The sequence below is a fragment of the Notolepis coatsorum genome (assembly GCF_963971535.1).
Source record: "Notolepis coatsorum genome assembly, chromosome: 18".
Lineage (NCBI taxonomy): Eukaryota > Metazoa > Chordata > Actinopteri > Aulopiformes > Paralepididae > Notolepis > Notolepis coatsorum.
In genome coordinates, this window is record NC_140182.1 from 99,812,228 (window position 1) to 99,825,975 (window position 13,748).

General features: G+C 40.2%; 1 protein-coding gene across 1 annotated transcript; it reads left to right on the forward strand.

The window, feature by feature from the left end:
• Positions 1 to 496: 496 nt before the first annotated feature.
• Positions 497 to 13,441, forward strand: cpa4 (carboxypeptidase A4; the record flags this gene model as incomplete). Its single annotated transcript, XM_084334840.1, has 11 exons — positions 497 to 561; positions 1,600 to 1,681; positions 3,635 to 3,769; positions 4,565 to 4,663; positions 4,816 to 4,917; positions 6,300 to 6,401; positions 8,071 to 8,181; positions 8,737 to 8,827; positions 9,027 to 9,226; positions 12,053 to 12,137; positions 13,231 to 13,441. 11 exons carry the CDS (start codon positions 497 to 499, stop codon positions 13,416 to 13,418), a joined length of 1,260 nt encoding a protein of 419 aa, XP_084190966.1. The 3' UTR covers positions 13,419 to 13,441.
• Positions 13,442 to 13,748: the final 307 nt, after the last annotated feature.

Sequence of the window (13,748 nt, forward strand, 5' to 3'; positions counted from 1 at the left end):
CTGAAGCTGTTTCAATCTAGCCTCAGAGATTAAAAGGAGAACAGAACCCCGTGTATTGTTGATACTGCTAAACTTGTTCATTTGTGGTGTCGATTGAGTTTATAAAACACCCCTTTTCCCCCCAATCCTCCCCACTCAAATCTGACTGGGCCAGAAGGCAATGTATAACACAATGTGTGTAGATCTTTTTTGACATTGACAGAATGCAGCTTGTGTCATATTCCATACAAATTGTTGTTGGCCCAGATACCTCACATTACCTCAGCAAGAGTCTGGGGAAAACACCACTATCTGCAGCTGGCCAATGGAAAGGTAAATAGGAAGAACAGATAAATCTGAGACAGAACGTTCTGCTCTTTCGTCTTCTACCGAATTATAACGCTGAGTTTCCCCCAGTGAGGCAACCTTCGTGGGAATGTTCCACGTGTTGCTGGTGGTATAAGAACGGCTGCATACAGTACTTGTGTCATTGCTGAGCAGAGTGGATACAGCCAAGATGAAAGGGCTTGTGTTAATCTTTGGGCTTCTGGTGGCAGCCCAGTGTGAGAGGCTCTTCATTGGGTAAGTTCTTTGCTCTGTGTACGGTTATTATATTACACTGAGCAGGTCTGTGTTTTATACTGATGGCTGGGGAATACATTACATGCTTTTCTGCTGCCTAGTGTAACACACCAGGGCCTGCATTTTATCAAGCATCTGATCTGAGACCAGATTGTCATCATCATAGTGTCTTGTGTGTATGGTCATGTGTCCTGAGCAGTGATCCTAGATCAGTACTCCTGTTAGAAGTTTATGGGGAACCAATCATCAACCAAGAGATATATGAGGCTTACTAGGGTCCAGGCCATGGGGGATATTAGGCGTACTAGGCTTCAGGCCAAGAGAGATATTGGGCTTTCTAGGCTTCAGAACAAGGGAGATATTAGGCTTACTAGGGTTCAGGCCATGAGAGATATTAGGCTTACTAGGGTTCAGCCAGGGCTACTGTACTACATGTAGAGATGTTACTTTCACAGAGGCCATCAAAATTCTCATTTAGTTTGTCCACCGATGGTTTAGACCCTGAAGATGAAAGAGCAGGTAAAGCAGACCACAGTCTTTATGAGGTGCTGGTTTTGGCAGCAAGGTTTTAATGGAGGAATACCGCACACTGAATGTAACTCCATATAGATTCTTTAATCAGTCCACAGTGAACTGTATCACATATACCCTGATTGATACAGTTCACTCTCGAAACGTTGGTGATAAAGACTCTATATGGCGCTACATTAAATGTGCATTATTCCTCCTTATTAGAACCCTGAAGAACCACACATATCCTGGTTTAATGTTTCTTCAGCCAGAATAAAGTCAACAAAATGCTGAATTGTATGTTGTGTAAAGTCCACTGACAGCACAGTGAAGGGACTGACAGCACAGAAGGGTACGACAGCACAGATAATGGTATGACAGCACAGAGAACGGCACAACCTGGTGGGATTGCAAAGAAAAGCCACAAAGCTCCATCCATAATGTTAACCTATACTTTAGCAGCTGGGCACACAGAATTCATCCACCTCCTGACAGTTTTCATAGAAGGGACTTTTGATTTTCTCCCAGACACCAGATCATCAGGGTCCAGGTGGAGTCCGAGGAGCACATCCAGCTCCTACGCGCTCTGGAGCAGGACGAGGCCTGGGAGGTGCCCAACCATCAACACACACACACACACTTGTTTTACTATACTTGTGAGGACATTGTATTGACTTACATTCACTCCCTAGCCCCTTACCCTGACTATAACCATACAAGTTTCTTTAATAGTTGTCATACAGAAGTACAGAATACTTTTTACATGTTATATGTTATATACATGTTATATACCCAACCCTGACCCTGACCCTAACCTTAACCTTAACCTTAACCTAAATCTAATTATAATCCTAACCCTAACCATAATCCGATAATCATTTTGGTGTGAGGACCAGCCAAAATGTCCTCACAATCCAAAATGTCCTCACGTTAAAGGTTCAAGTTCTCACAAGTATAGTTAAACAAGTATACACACACGCACGCGCACGCACACACACACACACACACACACACACACACACACACACACACACCGGTCTCCTCAGATGCTTGAGTCACACAGCAACTCATGAATGTGGAACAGGTACAAAGGGCAAATTATGTTCACGTCAACACAATCAACACAATGCTTTCCACCTGGAAATATGTGCATGTTGATGAGTTTCCACAAATTGCTCTCAAAATCTCTATGACTGGCGACACAACCACCATCTAGGTGAAGTGAAAATCTAGATGAACCATCCCTGTAGCTTTTGTTTTCTGTCTACCACCATGTAGGGTTGGGCGATAATTCAGTATTATGATATTGTGATATCGTCGAAAATTATGTCTTTGCTATTTGAGATTGAGGGATGATTTATCTTGTGATTTTGTATATACAGATGTCATGACATACAGTATATATATAAATTGCTGATGATTATCATAACATGAATTTCGTTCATATTTCCCAGCCCTAACAACATGTTTTTTTCGAATCCCCTTCAAAAGCTAAGACATTTGGTGTATCGTTTCTGCTGTGTGAATATTAAAAACCAGTGGATAACTAAAGTTGTGATTTCTTCAGTCAATAACTGTTCTACTCTGAACTGCTCTGAGACGGCACATAATCACTGGCATCCTCGTAGCCTGCACACACAAACATGAATTATTTATGTCCACAGGCAAGGAACATAAACATTATAAATGCAGCCAGCTGTTCAGAGAACTGTCGAGTTACATCTGCACACAATTGACAATTAGGTTATTTGTGCGTTAGGAGCATACAGTGAAATTATATTTAGAAAGTCTTTATTTGACAAGTACATTTAGCATGTGCTCAGGAATTTGTCCTCTGCATTTAACCCATCCTAACTACTGAAGAGCAGTGGGGATCCATTGTCTGGTGCTTGTGGACCAACTAATGCCAGTGCTGTTATGTCTGTTATGGTGTTGAGGAAACCCACACAAACAGTCCACTTCAACTACAGGAACCGTCTCTTCAATGACAGCAGACACTGAACCACACCCTGCTGCCTGCTTGATCCTTCTTCTCTAGTGAGACCAGCCATCTGAAGGCCTTTCATACCTATAGCCTATGAATATGACCCAGACATCCAAAATGAAAACCAAGATTACACCTGTAACCTATCTGCGCGTGCACACACACACACACACACAGACACACACACACACACACACACACACACACACACACGTAATATGTATAAAATATGTATAAAAATACCATAAAAAAATAAAACACACATGAATATGGACACATAATGGAAATGTGTACAATAAGCACCTACTTGTTGTTTTGTACTGTCCATATTCATAGTGTGTCTGTTTTATTTTTTTATGGTATTTTAATTTTTTATACATATGACTGATTGATTGAAAACTTTATTAACAGATTGCAGAATGGGTACAATACAGTACGGATCAATACAAACAACTGCTAAGAGGATGCAGACCAGAAAAAAAAAACGTTTGTCTTGTTTATCAGGGTCCTCCATTTTCAATTCATCAAGAATTGAACAACAAATTGACCTTTGAACTTGACTGCACCCCTCTCTCCCAGCTGGACTTCTGGCTCCACCCCGTCTCCACTGATCTCCCTGTGGACATCCGTGTGCCCTACCCCAGCCTGGCATCCCTCAAGGGCTATCTCCGCGCCCACAATGTTCCCTTCTCCGTCACCGTCGACAACCTGCAGGTCTGACACTCAAATTCATTCATTCAAACAAATATGAATGACTGCATTGTTATAGCACTTTTCCAGTACTGGTACCAAAGATGCTCTGATACTACTTTATAATGGAATGACGGCATACAATTTCCAGTGTTGGTGGCCCCACTGGGAATTGAACCCCCAACCCTGGCAGTGTTAGTGCTCAGGGCTCAGTGCACCACATACTCTATCCATGGAGCTACACAGGACCAATATTTGTGAGAGTTATAGTTACAAGCATGATGGAATTCTAATTCAATGAGCTCAGTCACAGTTGTGTTTGTACTGTACACAGTGTGTAAAGAGGTTCATTCCACATGGGTCTCCTTTGTCTCTTACAAAAGTATTTCTGGCATACAAATACAGTTAATTATGGAATATGATTGAAGTTATTACCTAATATTCAATCTTTGCAGAAATGTCACACTTTTGAGAATGAAATCATGTGAACTATTGAAAATGTTCAGTAATCTTTCTCAAATGACTACTCTTTTTCAAAATGATAAATAAATAAATATGTTGCATATTCGGGTGCAGCACATCGGGTGCAGCCATTTAAAATAACCAATGTATTCTACACAAGGTATATTTTTTAAACTTATTTTACACAATATATGTTATACTTAAAACACTCAAGCTACTCGATATGATCATTAATATCATGTATTTCCCTGCATCTCATACAGCATTGTGCTAGCTAGTTCACAAAATATACAGCATACATTTTTTTTGTCAAAGCAGCGTGAATGTCAATGTTGAGGCTGTTGTTCTGTGGTGCAGGAGCTCCTGGACGAGGAGAAGGCTGAGATGATGGAGAACGAGATGAGGGCACACAGCACCAAGAGCCTCAACTTTGGAGCTTATCACTCCCTGGAGACAGTAGGTTATAACTCTCTCTCTCTCTCTCTCTCTCTCTCTCTCTCTCTCTCTCATATAAATGTATTATGAGAATAAAAATGTATTATAATAAATGTATGTGTGTTATAATCAGTCTATGATTACAATACATCCCATATATGCATCCAATCCAGATCTACAGATGGATGGACACACTGGTGGCTCAGCATCCTAACCTGGTCACCAAGCAGGAGATCGGAAGATCCTACGAGAACAGGCCCATGTATGTGCTCAAGGTAATGGAAAATACTGTGCTGCTGCACCACATACCAAGCGCTGCACAACACTGCAGAGGAACATCACTGTTGTCTAAATGGAACAAAACTTAAAGGCATCGCCTCTCACTGCAGGGTTCATGAACAAAGGCAAAGCATACCGTATGTACAGTATGTTTGTATGTACAGCAGGCCTGTCCCCGACTAAGGATTTGTATAGTCGACTTTGATTGGCCAAAATTTGCCGATAGTAGACTGGTAGTTATTTTTCAAACGTATTCAAGTATAAACATCATAACCATGTCACAACAGCAGTTATAATGTATATTATCATCAATACGTTAGTTTACCAATAGGTTAAAGTGTTATTAGATCGATTTAAATTTTTGTTTTGGTCTTGTTTAGTTCGCGAAAGTCGACCATTTTGGAAAAATTTTACATCAGGAATTGTAGTTTTTTGTGTCCATTTTGTAGAAGACACTGAGATCTTTCGATGAGCGTTGGAATTGTTTCAAACGACACTTCGCAAAAGCCTCTATGGGTTTCAAGCTTCATACTTCTGTATGAATTTTTTTAATATCTCTTATTACTCGGGATAATAAACCACAAAACGTAACGTTATTGACATATATTGAAGCGCAGTTAGTTTCTCTTCCCTATTTTTAGCATGTAGCAACAATTAGATTTGAAATTTGTTTCAAAATGGCCGCACCCTGATAAAAAATTTAAAAGCTACTGTACATACAGTAGATTTCATTATCTGTTCTTATGCACGCCTGGTGATACTAAATCCAAATTGAACTCTGGCATTTGAAAGATAATATTGTATATATATAAATGTGTGAATTGGCTATAATAAGGTAATTTATAAGCCTGCTATTCTATATTCTATAATAATATTTCAAATTGCATTGGTCCGGATGGGAGAATTCAGTACTGATTCTACAAAATCCTCTGTTTAATCATCTTCCCTTTATTCATTTCCTTAGATATTTTGTACACATGCTCTCAAGAAGGTACTGAATATTAGCATGGTGTTATTCACTGCAAAGAAAAATCATAATTCATATTCTCCTTTGTTTCATCACAATTTAAGCAAGCCTAGTAATAGGCACAATATTTCTGACACTGGGAATACATTCACTGAGGTCCATAAATGTCCCTAGATACCAAGAATATGCAAATGGTCCTTGTAGAAGTGGAGCAATAGTAAATATTCCATTTACTTAGGTATGTATTTTAGGCGGATTTTACGAAAATAGGGCTCCGGGCTTAAGAGGTTTGGTGCATGATTACCGCAGTAGCAATGCAGAGCAGAGCGAAGAGTCCTAAGAGCTGCATCTGTATATGTACGTGTATCATGTTAACCATGATATCTTCTTAACACTCTTCCTCCTGTGCAGTTCAGCACCGGGGGCAACAAGCGTCCAGCCATCTGGATGGACACTGGTATCCACGCCAGGGAGTGGGTGTCTCAGGCCACCGGAGTGTGGACCGCCAACAAGGTGAGACGACATTACGAGGACGAAACTATGTCCGAAATATACACTGTCTATATGCTGCATACGCTCGCCTTGCATCCATGAGCTGTAATGTTACTCACAGCCAGAAGACATGTCACACGTTTCTCTTCAGATGTAGTAGGCTAGGTGCATATTTATTTGGTATACCAAGGTGAAATGGTAAAGTGGATATAGAAGAACCATGTCCTCAAAGCCAAAGTGGGTCATGGGCCTGTTTGTTTTTAGTTCCCACATCACCGGAGTACTGGATGTTTGGGGCAGATGCTGATACCGATATTGGTTTGATTGATTGATTACATTTTATTGATTGAAAATTTTATTAACAGATTGCAGAATGGGTACAATACAGTACGGCTCAATACACACAATTGTTAAGGGGATGCAGACCAGAGAAAGACTTTCGTCTTGTTTACATCAGGGTCCCCCATTTTCAATTCATAACATAATTGGGGTGTACGTAATTCCAATATCGATATATATCGGCCGATATACTTGAGACATGATTACATTTGAGCTGGAACCAAACTAGTTGGCATTGCATGTTCTATTCTGTATTCTATTCTAAATAGCTCAATCTTCAATAATGATGAATTTATCTTTGTATTCAGGTAATAGGTAGGGATATATATTTTAAAAGAAGTCACTGGCTAAACGTCTTGATGTCCTATCTACTAACTTTAAACCACATATTCTCTACTCACATATTCTCGCTATCAAGCTAGCTATGAGATCCATGCAGACAGTGCTGCTGAGTCTGCTGAGAGTATTGTAAACAATAACTGATTATTATACTCTGCTGCATGATGACACCATTAGCACTTGAACGAAAAGTGCACTACAAATACGCATTCTTATTATTATTATTATTATTCTTCTTCTTATTATTATTATTATTATTATTATTATTATTATTATTATTATTATTATTATTATTATTATTATTATTATTATTATTATTATTATTATTATTATTATTATTATTATTATTATTATTATTATTATTATTATTATTATTATTATTATTATTATTATTATTATTATTATTATTATTATTATTATTATTATTATTATTATTATTATTATTATTATTATTATTATTATTATTATTATTATTATTATTATTATTATTATTATTATTATTATTATTATTACCATTTCTAAATGGCCAACATACAGTATACACTGATACCAATTAGTCTGTGATAGGCCAATATTAGCTGATTAAATCGGCAGACCGATTAATCGGTCAGGCTCTACTAAATATCCATTAAATCAGATTCATAATGTAATGTAATGTAATGCATGCCATAATGTTTTATAATTATTCCTCTGATGTGAATATGATGTGTATAAGCTTATAATGCACTTGCAAGTGTTACCTGAAAATCAATGTTTTAACCATGGAGGCACGATTTTGTTCTGAAGTCCAAATATGACGTACTCAAGCATACCCTCAATAGCAGTATGTACCTTTGTTGACAGAAAATTACACAAATGACATATAATGTTTATACTAAGGGTATGACGTGTGTTCAGAACAATGTCCCAGTGATAAGGGGTTACTGCCACATGACAAGGTTGCACCGTTTATTGTAAAAAAAAAAAAGACAGAATGGCAATTTGTCCAAATAACTAAAACCCATTGATTCAGATCGCCACAGACTATGGCACCGATACCTCCCTGACCTCCCTCCTCAACACCATGGACATCTACCTGCTGGTCCTGACTAACCCCGACGGCTACGCTTACACACATTCCAACGTACGTATGTCACCAGCTACCCAACGATACCACCGTGGCACTTAAATGGGAATGCTGCCACATCTTTGTATTGACGGCACGGCATGGCACCAATGGACCTGTCTCAAACCCTGCCCCCTTTTCTTGATCCTCCAATCACAACTGTCGCTTACCTCGGACAAACTTTGTTTGTCCGAGGTAAGCGACAGTTGTGATTGGAGGATCAAGAAAAGGGGGCAGGGTTTGAGACAGGTCCATTCACATTCAATTCACTCTCAATTCAGGAAGTGGATTTGCTTCAAACTTCAAACGCTGAGAACACTCAACTTTTGTTGCGAGAAGCTTGTCCTATCCAACTTATTAAAGACACATTTGAGAATGAATGCTCTATAATTAGCAAATAAACGATCATTTCTATTTCCATTCTTAATTGGATGAGTTGGAAGATTAATCCCAGGATCCCCAACCGTGATAATTTTACATATCTCATGAATATTTAGTAGGGGAATTAAGGGGGGCAAATGAGACAGAGCAAAATACAATACTTGATTGATGGAACCTTTCATGAATTGACAGGACCGTATGTGGCGTAAGACCCGCTCCAGGAACCCCGGCTCCATGTGCCGCGGAGTGGACCCCAACAGGAACTGGGACGCCGGCTTTGGTGGTGGGTAGAAGAGAAAAACTGTTTCAGTTTTCACTTTCAGTTTTCTCAACAAAAAGATTGATCTAAATCACCATCAAGAAATAACTTCTGCATGTTTGTGTGTGTGGGTATGTGTGTCCATATGGGCCGTTGTGTTTGTATGCTTGTGTGTATGTGTATGTGTGCACCCGCGTCCTTGTGTGTGTGTGTTCTTGTGAAGGTGCCGGGGCCAGTGGGAACCCCTGCTCTGAAGCCTACCGCGGCCCGTCAGCCCACTCGGAGGTCGAGGTGAAGAGCGTGGTGAACCTCATCAAGTCCCACGGCAACTTCAAGTCTTTCATCTCCGTCCACGCCTACTCCCAGCTGCTCATGTATCCCTACGGCTACAACTGCAGGGCCGTCCCTGACCAAGCCGAGCTGGTAAGGCCATACTGTGGGATCAGAGATATTTCTTTTATAATTCTCCAATTGATTTGAGAGTGAGCTCTTGACACAAGAATAGACTGTATGAGCCAACTAAACCTGAGTTTTAAAGGTGCTGTAAGTGGTATTGTTTTGTTCAAATGAGTGTTAAATAGCTCTACATTCTGACAGCCATCACTGATATATAATGTTTGGTCAGTAACATGGGTCCCTCATCTCTGCAGTAAACAGCCTTTTTTTCTGGTATCCCATTCCACTTTATCAAATCAGGAGAGAGAACCCTAGATATTTTGACTTATTTCAAGAAATCTTGCCAAGCCAGATTTGCTTGCTGCACTGGCAGATTATTTTACCTGTTTAAAGCACATATTTGCTTAAAACGTTTTTATAAAAAAGAATTGTCAGACTGTTTTCTTTCAATGTGGAGTTCTCTCTCCTGATTGGATAATGTGTATTTTTTGTTTACTGCAGAGTGGAGGGACTGGGAAACCCATGTTACTGACTGTAACTGAGGGGTTACAAAACCCTGACTGTATTAAAGATTGTGATAGATTAAACCACTGCTAATTATGTACTTAGTATTACTTGCCAGACAGTACAACTAATTATGGCAGACACTCATTTACATTTACATTTACATTTAGTCATTTAGCTGACGCTTTTATCCAAAGCGACTTACAAGTTCTGTACGACAAGCCATCAGGAAGGGCACAACTCTATCTCATAACTCATAATAACACGGCACAGTGACAAAGAAATATCATTGAGGGTATTTATTATTATGCAGCAAATTGTACAGATATGAGAATTAAGGTCGCGCTTGTATGGCGAAGAATATGCATAAGTCAGTCAGTAGCAAAGTCAGTGGGAATAGAATAATTCCTACGATGGGGTACTAGACTAACGCCGCCTGGCGTAGGATGGCAATATAGGGGGAAAGCTGGTACCGCTGGAGACAAGGGGTTTCCTCCCAGAGATGTAAGCTCTGGAGGGAAGAAGAATGTTCGGATACTCAGTCTGTTCAATTGAAGAAGAAGGGGGTTCACGTACAGAATCCAGTCCTTGTAATCCAAATGCTCAGCAACAAAGCAATAACTGTAATCCAATTGCACGATAGCAATGATGATAGCCAGCTAGCTTCGGTCCACGAAGCCAGCCCGAAGTAGATCCTCACAGTGGTTAAATCCAAACGACAGTGGGTATTAACGATGCTCTTCTCCAAGGGTAGTACGTTCCACAATCACTATAATCCAACCAATACTGGTTCTGCAATCGCCGCCGTCGGTTCCAATATGCACATGTCCAGTAGGCCCTCCTCGTGTACTGGCACCAATGTATTTAGTCCACGCACACTGGCTAAGGTTCCACTAGCTAAGCGAACGAACTGCTGGGTAATGCTGCACATGAACGACTCTTACTTCACATTAAAGGGGAACTATCTTATAAATGGCCTTTTTGAGTGTTTAGCATTGTTTCCTAGCTATGTGAACTTATATTAATATGATCTATGTCTCAAAATTCTCATATTGGCGCATTCTTCCAATTCTCCTCTCACAATATTCACCCTCACTGAACTGAGTCATTTGAAAATGTGCCTATATGTGATGTCATAAAGACACCGCTGCATGTTAATGTTCAGGCGAACACGACGCTGCACAGTGGTTTAGGAGCCCAGGCTCAAAACAGCTCGAGATCTTGAGGTAGAAAAATGCTGTTTTTGAGGACTTGATTAGAAATACAAAACAATGAATAAAAAAAATATATATATTACAGAGGTGTTCCATAGACTCACAGGAATTGTGTAAAAGTGCCCAAATAGTGAAAGAAATAGTAAAATAGTTCCCCTTTAAGCTAAGTCGAACTTGACGTTACTGCATTAAATCTGACACTTTTACTATTCAATTCGCACGTGGTTCTCAACGCTCTGTTAGACGAACTGCTTCTCACTACATTAGAATCACACTGAACTTGATGAACAGCTACTGTTCGCACCTGCCGCGATATATATACTTAAGTGGCTTTCTAGTGCCGAACCTCAGTTCTCGTCTCGAATCAATGCGCCGTCTCCAGGCATGTTCCAACATGCCCGGACTCGCCTTTGAACCTGACTTTGGGGGCTCGCCGCCTGGCGCCGAGAACGTTATCCAATGAGGAAAGTGAATATTACTGGGATTCAAACGCAGGCTTAAAGGGATATAACGTGTATATATAAATAATATACAAGGTATATAAAACAATAAATGTAGATTCTCAGCTTTTAATCTGGCCCTTCACAACACTGACCAAACTCTATATCAGTGATGGTTGTCCGAATGTAGAGCTATTATTTTAACATGTAGAGACCACTTATTTGAACAAATAAATACCACTTAATGTATTTTGATGGGGTAAACGTTGTCCTCGCCTTCCCCTGATGGCCTTGTAACAAAATGTCTGTCCTTGCCTTCCCCTGATGGCCTTGTAACAAAATGTCTGTCCTCGCCTTCCCCTGATGGCCTTGTAACAAAATGTCTGTCCTCGCCTTCCCCTGATGGCCTTGTAACAAAATGTCTGTCCTCCTTCCCCTGAATTAAATGTTTAATGGCAAACATCCAGCTTTTTGAGACCACTTCATGTATTTTGGTTACATGACTATGGGATACAGTTCCACATGTGTTTTTAATCATTGTAGACAATCCAACGTGATTATTTTATTTACTGTGGGTGTTTTGATTGAGGAATAGGTAAATTAATAGGTAATTGAACTACAATGTGACAAATGTTCACCAGCGTCATCACCATGCCCCTCCAGAACTCTCCTGACTTTTTATTTTTATTTTTTAGGACTCTGTTGGCAGGGCTGCCGTCCAGAAACTCACCTCCCTCCATGGTACCAGGTATAAGGTGGGCAGCATCTGCAAGATCATCTGTAAGTACCACATTCCCCTACGTCGATGCACTTCACAACTTCACAAGCTTCTGTGTTCCAAGATAAATCTCGTCTGAACTCCTACCAGGGTTAGGTAGTAATGGATTACATGTGACTGGATGACAGTAATTAATTTGGTAACTGTAATCAGTTGCATTTAAAGTGCCGGAGCGACTTCCCTGCAGACGGTTCTGTGTAACAGACCAACTGGCGGGTCAGGTTAATTAGTTATTAATGAAAACACAGTAATCAGATTATAGGTACTCATGAAAAAGTAATGCATTTACTTGTTGAAAGCACGTTTGAAATGGGAAAAGGCATCTTCTGATCTTGAGATTAGGGACTCAAATGCCATTATAGACTAATTGATATAATGGCAGTCATGATTATAGATAATGATAATAATGTTATTTAAGACACATGACAGTCAGTACATTTTAATTAATTGTCTGTTTTACCCTATGGTTCCATACATTTAAGAGGCCAATAAATGCTAAAGCATTCAAATGTAAAATCAGGTTTACATTGTAGTCTAATCTGTAACGCTATACATTTTCAAAGTAACCATCCCAATCTTGATTATAGCGACTGTGCCTGACTATTTATGGGAAGGAGACAACACATTTTAAGGAGATGGAGAGAGAGAGAGAAAGAGAGAGAGAGAGAGAGAGAGAGAGAGAGAGAGAGAGAGAGAGAGAGAGAGAGAGAGAGAGAGAGAGAGAGAGAGAGGGAGGGAGAGAGAGAGAGAGAGTGAGAGAGAGAGAGAGAGAGAGAGAGAGAGAGAGAGAGAGAGAGAGAGAGAGAGAGAGAGAGAGAGAGAGAGAGAGCAAAAAGACAGTTAAGCTCAGAGTTAGCTGGAAATGGATTTTTTTATTTTCCCCAACCATTCATGTTTAGTGAATAAAGCCCCAGTTTCTGTTTGCATATCCACCATCTCATGGCTCCTCTCTTGGTTAGCAAGCATAATGTAGCCAGAAATGCAGTGGGGCCATATCGGCACACTAAAGCCACCATTCTCGCCATGTGATCATTCCCACTAAAGCCACCATGCTGCACACAATGTGATCATTCCATTCTCCTACCCCTCTTTTAGATCAAGCCAGCGGTGGCAGCATTGACTGGTCCTACGACCTGGGAATCAAGTACTCTTATGCCTTCGAACTGAGGGACACCGGTCGCCATGGTTTCATCCTGCCTGCCAGTCAGATCATCCCCACTGCCACCGAGACCTGGCTGGCCCTGAAGCACATCATGGAGCACGTCCGCGACCATCCTTACTGATGGCCGTAGCTGCGCAGTGCACACACAACTACACACACAACTACACACACTGTTGAGTCTATTGACTACACAACTCTACTGTCTATTGTGGTCTGGTTTCAACAATGACCAATAAAGACTTTGTCTGACTGGGATCCAAGACGTTTTGTTTGTGTGTTTTAGCAGCATTGTCATAATTTTCAGTAGGGACACGGATGACATGTCCCCCCCACTATCTGAAATCCTATTTTTGTCTTCTAGTAATACTATTAGTGGTGAGAGAAGCAATAATTGTAGTAAGTAACCCAGTAGCACTGTTGTTATAGTAGCCTTGTTTTTGACCATTCTTTA